This window comes from Pezoporus wallicus, unplaced genomic scaffold, assembly GCF_028554395.1.
Source record: "Pezoporus wallicus isolate ANWC-B61680 ecotype Strahan unplaced genomic scaffold, APGP_CSIRO_Pwel_v1 contig_8723, whole genome shotgun sequence".
In the NCBI taxonomy this organism is placed as follows: Eukaryota; Metazoa; Chordata; class Aves; order Psittaciformes; family Psittacidae; genus Pezoporus; species Pezoporus wallicus.
The window spans coordinates 619,456-633,292 of record NW_026635404.1 but is presented as its reverse complement, the minus strand read 5'-3'; the positions used below and the strand labels follow the sequence as shown (position 1 = coordinate 633,292).

At 48.8% G+C, this 13,837-nt stretch overlaps 1 protein-coding gene across 3 annotated transcripts in view; it reads right to left on the bottom strand.

The window, feature by feature from the left end:
• The window catches only part of MAP2K4 (mitogen-activated protein kinase kinase 4), a 75,621-nt gene continuing 61,784 nt past the window's right edge, over positions 1-13,837 (bottom strand). For 2 of the 3 annotated variants that reach the window (XM_057423251.1, XM_057423259.1), the window contains exons 8-11: positions 6,640-6,717; positions 5,475-5,623; positions 1,859-1,904; positions 1-960 (exon numbers count right to left, since the gene is read on the bottom strand). In XM_057423251.1, the coding sequence (XP_057279234.1) occupies positions 847-960; positions 1,859-1,904; positions 5,475-5,623; positions 6,640-6,717 (387 nt within the window). In that variant the 3' untranslated portion in view covers positions 1-846. The remainder of the gene's footprint in view (positions 961-1,858; positions 1,905-5,474; positions 5,624-6,639; positions 6,718-13,837) is intronic. The other variant, XM_057423267.1, reaches the window with a different exon arrangement.

Here is a 13,837-nt window from a genome sequence, read left to right as displayed (position 1 = left end):
TTAAATTCAATCGAGTAGTTTAATAATTCTTCAGGTCAAAGGTCTTATCTTACCAGGTAACAATTTACAGGACACCTAGTTAAGAGTGAAGAGTGGCTGGCTTGGTAAAAGGAGAAAGAATACATGATGTCCCATCTCAGAATAGTTTAATGTTAGCCTCTTTTCAACGCAACGTATTTTTGGTAAAGACATATTCACTATATTTAACATGATCTCTCTTGAACAGGAAGCTCAGCTGAGCACACTGTCCCCAGAAAGTACACTGCGACTGTAAAGCAACAGAATTTCATAGCAGTAAAATCTATTGCACTTTGTGAAGAGTAAAATCCTCCTTTGCCTTGCTAGTTCCAGAAGGCAAAAGCATCTCGTTGGTTAAGCAAGTTCTTCTCCCTCCAGGCAAAGTCTCTTTAATGTTCAGACAGACAACGCCTAACTTTTATTTGTTTGCTTTTTATTATTACTTGAAACAACAATTGGAAGAGTTTGAGAGAAAAAAAAATCTTTCCAGTAGCTGCTGAGAAGTCTCCAAGGTTTGAGTCTAGAAATGAATTTTAGGTGCTATCCAATCACGGTCAACAAATAAATGTACTTATCTCCACATTTCATGAATATGTCCACAAAAGAGCAAGATGAGGTCTCTCTTTGACCAACACTAACACTGTGTGATCAGGTATTACAGGGATGCACTTTATATGTGACAACAGTATACAGACAGGATGGAAATAACACCAATATTATTGCACATGGTGTCTGGGCGAGCATTAAAAACACTGCAATATGTGATGAAAACTCTTTACAGCTCGTTTTCTCTCAGCCCTTTTTCTAGAGTTTGATGTAGCAGCAATATCAATCCACATACATTGGAGAGCTGGGAGTTGCTGGCATTTGATCCAGGATTTTACAAACATAGCATGCAACATCCACTGTGCGTTCCTCATACATCAGGATGAAGGGATGTTTCTGGAATCAGATGAAAACACGAGGTTATGTTGGCCCTTCGGACCCATCTCGCTACCCCAGGTAACAACTCAGTGTGTGGATTTGCCTGATGCAAGAGCACAGGGTTTGGTGGTGGCTGTAGGACACCAGGACATAGCCTGGTCCACGGCTGTTAATAGGGAATCCGTATCTCCAATGTGCAGTATGGAGGACAGGACTCCAGGAGTGTCAGGAACTGCTGGGCAGGAGGCAGAGAGGGTGCAGGATCAGCAGCACTTGGCTCTTTTGCAGCATGGATTTGTGCTGAAATACTTTCAAGAGAGAGTTTCACCATCAGCCTTGTTGGCAATGGGGAGACAGGAGTGACAGGGAGACATGGCTTGTGCAGGTCAAAAAGGACCCAAACCTGGTTCTCCTGAACCCTGAAGCTCTGCTCTGCCCAGCAGGCTGTAATGGAGAAGTAATGCCGTGGTGGCTCTCTTAGCCAGGACACCACACAATCTGTTTTCATATCACACCCCCAACATCAGGGACCTCAGGCATGGTTCCACACATCCTATGGAGAACTGGCTACCAGCTCCTTGAAGGTGCAGGGTTGCCAAGTGTGACTTACCCAACCCAAAAGCACTACTGCGTTCCCTCCTTGAGACCCCCCACCACAGACAGGCTCTGCTGGTGCCCCACTCCAGAGCCATGCTCCTTCAGGTCTCACTTTGCCCAAGCACTCCCAACCTGTGTGCTGGAGGCATTTACATGAGAGTGCTGCCAGCAATGAGACAGGGCTCCTCCTCCTCACACCGTGAAGCTGAACACGCTGCCTTGGTGGGCCAAAACAAGAAGGGATGACCTTGGACATGAGACCCAGCCCCGCTGCGGGACCGGCAGAGCTGAGACATGGGCAGCCACACTTTGCACTCACCAGAAGTTCTTTATACTTTGGCCTTTTGGACTCGTCCTTTGTAAGGCTAAAGAAAGCAGAAAGAGAATGAGGAGAAGGCGGGATTGGGGAAACTGTTAGAGACATCCAGTATCGATTTTCACAGGACACGATGTTGACTGCACTGCTGTCGTGGTGGGACTCACCACCCTTGGTATGCTGGAGAAACCATCCTTGTGCTGCGACAGACCACAGCAACTCCCTCCTTTTCTCCTTCCCTCCCTCCCCCTGGGTGAACAGCAAGTGTGGCCACCAACAAATGCTGTTGGGGACAGCACCCAGGGGAGCTGCAAGCGAACACCATTCCTCTGCCTCCATACGGAAACAGGTTTGGCTGCAGCAAAACCACAAGTCTGGGGCAGCAGCAACCAGCCTGTCCCTCATCCACCGGGCAGGAGGGCCCAGAGGTAGAGGAGAGTCAGTGCTGCCTTCCAGGGGCGCATCCAGCCCTGGGAGGGCCACAGCCACCAGGAAGGAACCAGAGGTGGAGGGGCTGCAGGATGGAGCTCAGGGACGCACAGAACCAGCAACCCCAGGAGCCACCATTGGGAAGAGCTTGGGTGGACGCAGCATCTTTCCCAAATGAGGGAAGGGTAAGCCCAATTCCCAACAGCTTTACTCCCATCCCCATGGGACCTTTCTCAAGCTCTGGCACTACTGCAGTGCAGCATTCGGAGAAGCAGAGGGTAAGGTGGGCAGCACGCCTGGTGCTGTGCTGGGACCTGCATGCAGAGAGGGCAGGAAATGCCCTGGCTGCCACACAAACATCCTCACTTCAGGCTTTTGCTACCCAACAGCAATTCATTCTCTGACCTCAGCGAGCCTGAGGGCTCAAACCTGCTCCTTGCCTTAAAGGTGACCAGGTCACAACATCAGCTCAGGCTAAAGAAATGAAGGAGTTTCAGCAGCCCTAACTCCTTCATTTCTTTTCCAGCTCAAGCTGAAGCTGTGTCTGGCCACAAAGCTCCTTCTCAAGAACATCTGATGTGCTCCCCAGGCACACCAGGCCCCAGGACCTCACAGCTCTGCAGTGGCCAGCATGAGACTCCCAAGAGCCAGACACAGAGCTCGGATAGCTGCAAGCTCTGGAGCAGGAAGTTGAGTCGCTGTAAGCAGTTCCAGCACAAATGGGAGTTCAGGTAAGCATGTCATGAATTATCATTCATACTCTGTATCAATCAGGAGTTTGGTACTTACAGCAATAGTCACTGTTAGTGTACCAAGGCAGTGACTATCTGGAAATTGAGCTGCTTTTGGTAAACTTTTATGTCAAAGCTATTTACAAATGTCCACAGATTTTCACTTGCAATAGCTCTAGAACATGGGGTGCTGGTGAAAGGAAGAATTTGACTGGAACTTCAAAGAGCTTTGCAAGATGATTTATGGTTGGACTTGATGAACTTGAAGGTCTTTTCCAACACAAATGATTCTGTGACTGGGAGGAAAGGGAAAATGCTCCACCAAGGCACTCACAGCAGTGTCGGGATCCAAAGCAAGTGCACCAAAACCCATAGAGAAATCCCAGAAACTTGTTAACATTCTGGAAAATCCCCTTTCCTCACAAAGCCCTCCCAGTGAGCAGGAGCAACGCTGCAGGACTCTCTTCCAATATTTTTCCTGACTCTTGAATGCACAAAAATAGATTCTTAGCTAATCTACTGGTAATGCCCAGGAGACTGACATCATCACCTAAAGCACTGCCTTCTGGATGCTCACCTGCCTGCTTAGTGGCACCAACAGCACTATCTGCACTCAGCTAAAGGTCATAAAGAGAAATATTTATTACATTGCTGCTATCAAGACATCATAAATAACATTCCAGGCCAAATTCAGTTCATTTACAAAAAAGAGATTAAAAAAATCTGTCTATCAGTAGCGACAGGACAAGGGGTGATGGGCTCAAACTGAAACAGGGGAAGTTCAAGTTAGATATAAGGAAGTAGCTCTTCCCTGTGAAGGTGGTGAGGCACTGGCACAGGGTGCCCAGAGAAGTGGTAAATGCCCCATCCCTGGCAGTTTTCCAGGACAGATTGGACAGAGCCTTGGGTGACATGGTCTAGTGTGAGGCATTCCTGCCCATGGAAGTTGGAACTGGATGATCTTAAGGTCCTTTCCAACCCAAACCATTCTGTGATTCTATGAAAACCAGAATCAGACTGAAAACTGCCCTGTGCTCTAAGCACTGGGCTGCTGCAGAGCAGCAGGCCCTGGGAGGGGTAAATGGGCTGGAAATAGGAATTGACCCAGACTAATGGGCCAAAGATGATGCTGTTCCGTGATGTCCCACAGGGTCCTCTGTTGGGTGACCTGGAGCCAAACTCACCAGAGCACACAGCTCCTGGCTTTGCAAACTCTGTAATTACCCGTTTTCCCTATGGAGATCTATGAGGGAAACAAACTATTGCTTGTTCTGTACATGGGAAAAGCAACTTTCTAAGCAAGAACTACACTGGTTTTGACTGAAAAAAACGGAAACTTCTTTTGAGCAGCAAACCATTTTGCTGCTCTATTTTCTGCAGCCCAAAGGCAATAACCAGACCTTCCCCTTACAGCCAGCTGGAAGGTGAATCCTGGCCTTCATAACAATTCATAGCTCTGAAAGAGAGTAAAATTCAAACCCAAAAACCAGCTCCAACAGACAGAAAACCCTAGAACAAAACCTCATGAAAGTTAAAATTGTCTAGAGCAGTGTCTTTCTGTGTCACAGAGCTTTGAGATCAACACTCCTGTGCTGGGGATATCCATCACCTGGATCTGTCCAGGACAGAAGGTCCCAGAAGATCAACCCAGGTCGCACTGATGGATCTCCTGTGTGCTCTGGTATTAACTAAACTGTGTTGACCACCTTTCAAATTTGGATAGAAAAACACTTCATCGCAACATTCACAATCAGCCCTTAACCTAAATAGGGCCACAGACACATGGCAGGCAGATGGACTGCCCCAAGCCCCTCCTGCCAAACACTGCACAGTCCCCATCCAAGGCTGACCACACTGCAGAGGCCCTGCCTACAGGAAACCATCTCTAGTGTTGATCTTGACATATGACTGACACAAGACATGAAGCCAACAACCAAGCAAGCCACTCACTACAGGTCCCGACAGTCACTGGAGCTGAACTGGGAGGGAATGGTCTTGGCTTTACTGGGAAAAAGGCAGGACCAGAACAGACTCTTTGCTCAACCATGAGAAAATACTGCCAAGTGTCTCAGGCTTCTGCTTGCAGAAGAAAGGGCGAACAGCAGGTCTGTCCTGAGACTGTGTCATACCAAGGAACAGGATGCACGGGCCAGACCCTTACCTGTGTGTAGGCATGAACCTTCTGCCATGGGTCTTCCTGTGCCTCCCCTGAGCACAGGCTCTTCAGAGGTTCACTCCTCATCCCTCCCCTGAAGTGCAGTTTCCAAAGGTTTCCCCCTCAGCCCTCACCCAGACAAGTCTCCCATCACCTACAAACCAGTGAAATGTGAAAGGTCCTCACCCTAATGTTGGTGCAGGAATGTGAGGCTAAGCTAGGAAGGGCCTGGCTTGTGACCCTTGCCAAATACCTGCAGTGACAAAGCCACCCAGCTGAAGTGCTTTCAGTAGGAGACACTTACCACAAGTTGACGAAATTGATGAAACTTGGGGAGAACTCCCTTTCCTCTGAGTTACTCAGCTGTGGTGGGTCTCCTTTTACTACTTGTGTCAACTGGTCAAACACACTGTTCCACTTGGGGTAGGGGAATCGCCCCGTGGCCAGCTCATACTGCAGAGAGACAGCAACAGCACCAGGAGATTACACACAGTAAGTTCAAACAGGGTAAGAAAATGTTTGCAAGAACTCTGACCCCCCCCCCAAAGGGAGACTACGATGAAGTTCTTCATCCCAGTCCCTGTACAAAGCTTAGCCGAGAGAAGAAAACACTAGTTATCCAATAGTAGTTTCTGCTGTCTACATTAGGAGCACCTCCAGATTTACCCCAGCTATGCCTTGCTTTCATGTTGACAGTGCTTCCTCCTCCACTGACTATAGAACCACCAATGCTCTTATTAAGGTGTTCAAAAGTAGGAGAGTAAAATCTTCCAGTACCTTCCCAAGCACCCCAACAACCACTACAGAAGATGGATAATGAGAATCACACAACCACAGAATATCTCTCTGGAAGGGATCCATAAGGATTGTCGAGTCCAACCACCTTCTCCTTGTAAGACAACGAAAATGAGCATTTTAAAACAGCAGTGGGGAAGATAGAAGCAACTGGTTCATACGTAACTGATCCTGTTTTCTTTTTATTGCACCACCTCGAGAAGGGAAGAGCTTATCCATTTATCAATGTGTGCACCCAACAGTGCCAGAGAGGAATCAGCAGCAGGACCCAGCATTAACTGAAGTCTTCTGCACAGCTGAAGTACACCACATGCCAGGGCTATGAGAGGCTTATTTACACAGGCTGGATGCTCTGTTCTGCACCACCACACTCACCATCCCTTCTCATCTGAGATTATGAAAGCAAAATTCATTTATGATCCAACACCTCTTTCCTCTTTCCATCTCTTTCTCTGTAAAACACAGCTGCACCTAAGTGTATGCTCAGGGGGTTCAGGAGAGCCACCTGCCTTGAAGGGGTTGATATTCTGAGACAGGAGGTGCCCACTTCAATCACAGCAGCAGAGCTGGGCTTTGCTTCAAGCTTGTGTTTGACACATCACACTGCAAAGCACACCAAGACTGTCCACTAGGAAAGCAGCACATAGCAGAGGGTTCAAACCCCACTCACTTACCAAGGTAATTCCCAAGCTCCAGACATCTGAGCGGACATCATAGCCTTGCCTGGATGCACTGGGATCTATCCTTTCAGGCTGAAATAGGAAGAAGGATCAGTCAAACACTGGGGAACAAGCAGGAAGGAATGAGAAACATCTGCAAGCTTAGAAAAAACTCTAAATACATCCCATGGGCAGAAAAACATCTTAAGGACTCAAACACTGATTTTATGGAGGTGCAATGTAAAAGGTGAGCTGAAAGAGCAACTCAGCACAGTCCAATCCTTTTTTTTTTTTTGCTTGTTGTGCAAGCAGCTTGAATAATTATTGCTATTTATTCAGTTTTGTTGAACTTTGGGGTTTCTTTAGCACAAAGCCTTTGCTTTCTGTGTTTTTACAGCAAAGTTGTCCTTAGGGAATCATCAGGACTGGAATAAACATCTTTTCATCCACCAGCCAGGGGAATTCGGGTTTAGCAGCATCTATCAGAATTCTTCTTCCCAACTGTCTGCTGGCTGGTAAAGCTCAGGAGGTATTAAAAACAATGCACTGTAAAAGCAGCTCTTCTCTAAAAGGTTTTGGACATCCCTTGAAGGCAACTATGATTTTACAAGTTCTCCAGGAATCCCAAAAGTTTTCCATGGAAAATAACATTGAGCCAGACATGGGTGAGTTGCATCCAAGAGCAAGTGATGCAGAGAGGTAAACCCACATAAACCACCTTCGTGATGTAAACCTGCACGTCATCTTGATGAGAAACCTCAGTTCTGCCTTCTTTGGTTGAAAATGTGATGGTTCAAATGTCAAAAGAAACAAAAGGGTAAAGTGACAAACTGAGAAGAGCTCTTAGGCAGAAGCTCTTCCCTGTGAGGGTGCTGAGGTGCTGGCACAGGGTGCCCAGAGAAGCTGTGGCTGCCCCATCCCTGGCAGTGTTCAAGGCCAGGTTGGACACAGGAGCTTGGAGCAAGCTGCTCTAGTGGAAGGGGTCCCTGCCCATGGCAGGGGTTGGAGCTGGAGGAGCTTTAAGGTCCCCTCCACCCAAACCAGTCTGGAATTCTATGAAAATCACAGGATGCTGGCTTTGCCAGTACTGGGACTCCCACACTGCAGATCCATAGGGATGTGCCGCTGCAGAAGGACTCGCTGTCCATGCGGCACAGTGAAAGGACTGCACACACAGCAGGTATCGTGGGCAAGGACTGTGTTAGTGATGAGGGAGGCGGCACTGGTGAGATAGAGCTTCTCCACTGAAGCCCCCACACAGGGCAGTGACCAAGCAACAGGCACCTTCCCCTCCACTGTGGTGGCTCAGTTAAAGGGAAAGCAGGATGAACCAAAATAAATCTCATCTAAACACAGAGCAGAAAGAATTCTGAGAATTCTCCATGTAGATGACACAGGAGCAATTAACACCAGTGGGGGAAAAGTCACACTCCAGGGACCTGGAACGAAAGCTGCAGTCAAAGCCCAGCTCATGCCAGGCGTCCTAACACTACATGCAGAGATGAAAGGAAATGGCTGAGATGGAGACCCACCACTGGATGTGCTGACGGCCCAAAGAGGCAGGGTATGAACACATCAGAGAAGGGTGGAGGCTGCCATGGTGCTTCTATTTCAGTGTCCACCTAAGCACCAGCACCTCGACTGTGTTGGCTGGCAGTTCAGACCCTGTATGGTTGATAAAGAGTCTGAATGCTCCCCTCCCCAGGAGGTGTTCACCACAAGCCCTGTGGACATGACCAAGATCTCTGGAAGAGGCAGCCCTGCTTTGTGAGGTGACTTGTCCTTGTGAGGAATCACCATGCTAGTTCTCAAGCAGCCCTCAGTGTCCAAGATGAGCCCTACAGTAAGTGCTGGAGCTCTAGATGGATGGGAGCATCCATCCGCTCCTGGCCAGTTGTCACTAGTCCGCTCTACAGGAAGTTTCAGAGGCTCTCCCTTATGATGACAAGCCAAGCTGGATGGAGCCTGGAGCAACCTGGTGTCCCTGCCCATGGCAGGGGGTTGGAACTGGATGAGCTTTAAGGGCCCTTCCAACCCAAACCAGTCTGGGACTTGATGACGGCGATCTCACTTTGGTGACACCAAACTCTTTGGCTGATGAAGAGGCGAGGCATCTAATTGCATGTTGATCTTGATTTTTATGCACAGTGAAGCCTAATAAGCTTTCTGGATCTCCTTCTAGGCATGCAGGAGCTCACAGAAGATGACCTCAGTGCTGCAAAAGCCTCAGTCTTAAGAGCACAGATGTGAGTTACTCACAGAAGCAAGTGAAGCATCACAGTCACAGTGTGCTGGGTAGTCTTTTCAAAGGTCCTTTCCAGTACTAGGTGCCAATGAAGAAGCCCATTCACACTTCATTTTCTCTAGGCCTGCACTGCAGCACCAATTGCTCCAGCGGTGGTGCAGCATCCTACCCCTGCTTCAGGAGGAGACACAGCTCCATGGCCAGCAGACCAAAGGGCACACAGTATGATGGGTGGAAGAGCTGACAGGGAAGTGAAGAATATGAGTTCTTCAGTCTTTACTAACTAGGTGGACATGCTGTTTCCCCCTCTACCATCTCTAGAAGAGCAGTAGTAACACTTCCCCTGTGGGTACCGGTTTTATACCTACACAGGAGGTAAGAGTAGTATTGTCAATAAATACTTCAGCAAAATACTAATCTCTGCTCGGACTGTTGAATTCAGCCATTCCTTCCAAAATCCCCTCTGTTCTTCGCTTTCCTGTCTCTGCCCCTCAGCCAGGTCAGCCCTGAAGCCTGTGGCTGCAGAGATTATCAGCAGAGATCACGTTTCTAGAGAATGGCCTTTCCTCCCCTCCTATTTCCTTTACGTATTTGCTTTGAGAGAATGTTTCATTTAAAAACTTCTCCAGCAGCATTTTTCCAGGTGGAGACGCTGGTTTCCATTCAACATGGGATTCCCATCCCCTCCCAGCTGGCTTTCCTACCAGCCTTTCAATTCCTCCATCTCAACAGCAGGAACACAAATGGACTGGTGGACAGGGGACAGTTACTAGGCATGGAAAGATTGGCAGGAGCATTAATGAAGGCAACAAGGTCCTGCTGGGCTTGGCACAGCACATTCCTCTTCATCCGGGTCTGTAGCGATAGAACAAGGGGGAAGGGGTTCAAACTTAACAGGGAGATTTAGGTTGGATATAAGGAATAAATTCTTTATTGTGAGAGTGGTGAGACTCTGGCATAGGCTTCCCAATGAAGCTGTGAATGCCCCGTCCCTGGCAGTGTTCAAGGCCAGGCTGGATGGGGCTTGGAGCAACCTGGTCTAGTGGGTTGGAACTGGATGAGGTTTAAGGTACTTTCCGACCCAAACCATTTCATGATCCTATGATTCCTGATAACCTTACTTGTCTTGTTCAAAAAGGTAATTGTGTGGCTGCAGTAAGCTTGGGTTAGTGCAGTGTGTTGTCTGGCCTGTAACTAAATCAAGCATCAATAATTTGCCCTAGTAAATGGATTCACTGATAGAGTTCAGAGTTGTTCAGAGGGCTCTGTTGAGTGAAAGACAGGATTCATAATGGGACCTCAGAGGTGACCTTCCTTGGGCTACAGCTAATAATATCCAATGAAATACAAGATTAGTTACTGAATTCTGCATATTGTGTAACAAATAAGGGCTCCCGAAGAACTGGTGTGATGTGATTGCTTGATGAGCTGGGCTCTGCCTGGATGCTGACTCACTCAACAAGATAGCATCACATTAGGAACCACTGCTCTTATTACCTACTCCACAGGTGAGACGAGGATTGAAGTTTGCTCAATTTCACACTCTATGTTTGTAGAAGGATGCTAGAAAAGTAAGGGGTTTACAGCAAAGCCATAAAATACAATCCAATCCTCCTTAAGGACATAAGCTGCTCAGCCCCTAATCTCCTCAGAGAAAAGCTTAAGAGGTGATGACATCGAGTCAGGAAGCACCTCCTGGGGAAAGAAACTGCACCGTGAAGGACTCCTTGATTCTGCAAACAAAGCAGAAACAAGAGCCCACAGCCATCCTTTCAAACAAGACTTACTGGTATTTAAAGTATGGATTAGGAGTGTAATTAATGACTAGGACAACTCCATGGGCACTGCGGTAGATTCTCTAGCACCTGAAGAAGCATCCTTAATGCAGGACTTCAGGGGTCTTCTCCATCTGGCACTGTTTTGGAAGGCCACCCCTGAGCTTGGCATGTGCCGTCAATGCCACCTCCATTGATGCTTCCAAGAACTGTATGAAGAGGGCCGAGCTCAGGAGATGCAGCAGCTCTTTAAGGTGTTGCTTGAGCCCAACTAAGTGACTCTGTCACAGAACCTCACCAAAGGCCTGCAATTTTGGTGGGGATGCTCTAGAAGTCCTTCAAGTAGTTAGTTACAAAAGGCAATTGCAGGGAGCCCAGTTCTTCTTCCATAGCCTTAAAACCTAAGCAAGACGCAAGCTTTCAAACCAAGACTGACAGAGTCCAGCAGGAAGCAGTGCAAGGGGTGGACTTCTCAATCCCAAGCGAAAACACAACAACTTCTCCAGCACTGGCAGCTCCAAGGTGCAGATCCACTGATCTGCTGCTTCCTGTGACAGCTCTGACAACCCTCCTTAAACCACACAGCCCTCGCTCAGCAGCTGGACGTGGCTCCTGCTCCCTGGCCAACATCCTATGCTGTTGGTATCAACAGCTATTTGGGGACCCAGCTCCAGAGAACACAGTGTGATCAGGTTCCTTCAGTGGGCAAATGCTCATGCTGGAAGAATTACTGCAAATACCAAGGGCCAAATGGGCCTTGCAGAGCAACATGGTCTCATCAGCAGAGAGCATCATCCAGCAGCCCTTATCAGGCCCTCCCTGGCTGACCATACCTCATGCCCTTTGCCTATTTTACACTAAAAAAAAAACATTAAAAATACTATTTCCCTTTTGAAGGGGGTCTGACTGGCCTCACTCCTGCCCAGATATATTAAGGTTTGATCACAGCATCACGACAGCCATCAGCTTCTGCTGGCTTGAAGAAAGAGCTGCCAGATGTACCCAGCATGCTGGGGACATCTCCCCATTTCCCAGGCTTTCCAGTACATGGAAATGCTTGTGTACTTGGAAAGGAGTCACCATGTCCAGAGTGCAGACGGGAAGATGCCAGCCACGTCCCACACTGCCTGCCAGCTGCTGGCTTGTCCCACACACTGAGCACCACACCAAGGCTCTTCAAAACTAACTGAACCAAAGCACTGCTGCTCACTACAAAATCCAACAGTCTGGAGCTGCTGATGGAGATGCACAAAGAGCACAGTGTATGTGGACAGAGGGAGGAATCCCAAGGGGACATCAGAAGCACTCCCCGACCCAAGCCCCAGGGGAAAAGAAGCAGTGCAGCTATTTACAGACATGCCAGGAACCGTCTCATAGTAACTGAACCCAACAGCCTGAGCAAAGGAACCACCAAAGCTGAGGGCTCCAAGGAAAAGTGGGAATGTTAATTCCTGGAATTACAGTCCACTGAACTTGGGAGGGGGAAAAGAGAGGGCAGCTTTTCAAGAGCCCTATTTACTGACCTGATACATGCCTCCAATCATAGGGAGAAGTCCACAACCACCATGAGGAATGCTATCAGAAGCATCCCTGTGGTATGAGATGCAGATACCCAACCTCTGGTCAGAGTAGCTGGGACTGCGCTGGCTCCCACCCTCTCCTGGCATCCCACTGCTGCTCTCAGCACCCCACATCCCACCAGCACAACAAAGCAGGCAGCTCTGACCATCTTCCTTGCGGGAGCTCTGCCCTCTCCAGCCTCACAAGGTCTATATTTAAACAAACTACCCCATTTCACCATTTGCTGCAGGTCTGGAGCTTGCACAGACTTTGCTGTATCACAGCACCGGTCTCCACTAACAGATCTCATCTGTCCTATCCTGTCCAGCTCATCCAGTAACCAGCTCTGCAAGAAGGACAGTGAAAAGAAAAGGTCAGATGCTCTGAAAGGCAGACTGTGTGCTTGCACGGATCAGAAATCAGGGCAGACAGGTTTTGCCTTGGACACCCCAGTGAGATAAAAGCCCGTTACCTGGACCTTAAAAGAGAGAGGTCTTTTTTTGTTTCCTTGGTGGCAGATAAGAGAATTCAGAAAGCAGTATTTTTCAGCATATGGAGCCGTAAGACGAGAGTTAAATACAGCCACTGACATTCAAGTTACATTGGCAGCAGCAGACACAGCTCCTTGCAAGAGGTCCCTTCAGCTCACATGAGACCCAGAGATGTTTCCAAAGCAACCCAATGCACAAAAGGTTTAAAACTTTCAGAGAGCTCCAAAAAGTCACCCCCACAGCTTTCCCCCTGCAAGGGGAGGGAGGGAAGGAGGGAAGCAAACAGGCAGGACAGACTTGCAGGAGCCACTGCTCAGCCTGAGCCATTCCCACACAGCTGCTCTGCTGCTGCTGCTCTCCGGAATCACATTCTCCTGGAATTAAGTTCTGGCACACTTTGGTATTAAAGTGGTTTGCAAAACTCACTGTAATTCTGCTCTGCAGTAACTCCTGTGATCTAATCCTACCGCAGCAAATGGATTTCTTGCAGACCAAGAGCGCCCCACACCCAGACAGCACCACCCCCTCCATGTGCTGTTTGATTTGGAGCATAAAGGCACATTGAAGCTCTGAGCTCCAGCAGCACACTGGCAGCAGTTCCCTGGCAGCACCAGAAGAACCCAGCTAAAATAAAGGGCATTTGGTCACTTTGCCACTGCCTGGGTGCCTTAACTGATGCTGCCAATAGCAGCGTTCAGCCCAGAGCTGCTTCTGGGAAGTGGCTGCTCATCCCATAGGAAACAGACTGACACTTCAGGCAGACCACAGGCATGGCCATGCTGAGTCAGGCCTGCAGAAGGAAGCTGCTGTCAGGGCTGAACATGAGCAGCTTGTGCCCAGGCAGCCTAGAAGCCAACATCATCCTGGCCTGTTATCAGCACCAGTGTGGCAGCAGGGCCAGGGTAGGGATTGTGCCCCTGCACTGGGCACTGGTGAGGCCGCACCTCGATTCCTGCGTTCAGCTCTGGGCCCCTCACTACAAGAGAGACATTGGGGTGCTGGAGTGGGGCCAGAGAAGGGAATGGAGCTGGTGCAGGGCCTGGAGCACAGGGGTGATGGGGAAAGGCTGATGGACCTGGGGGGTTCAGTCTGGAGAAGAGAAGGCTCAGGGGGACCTGATGGCTCCCTGCAAGTGCCTGAGA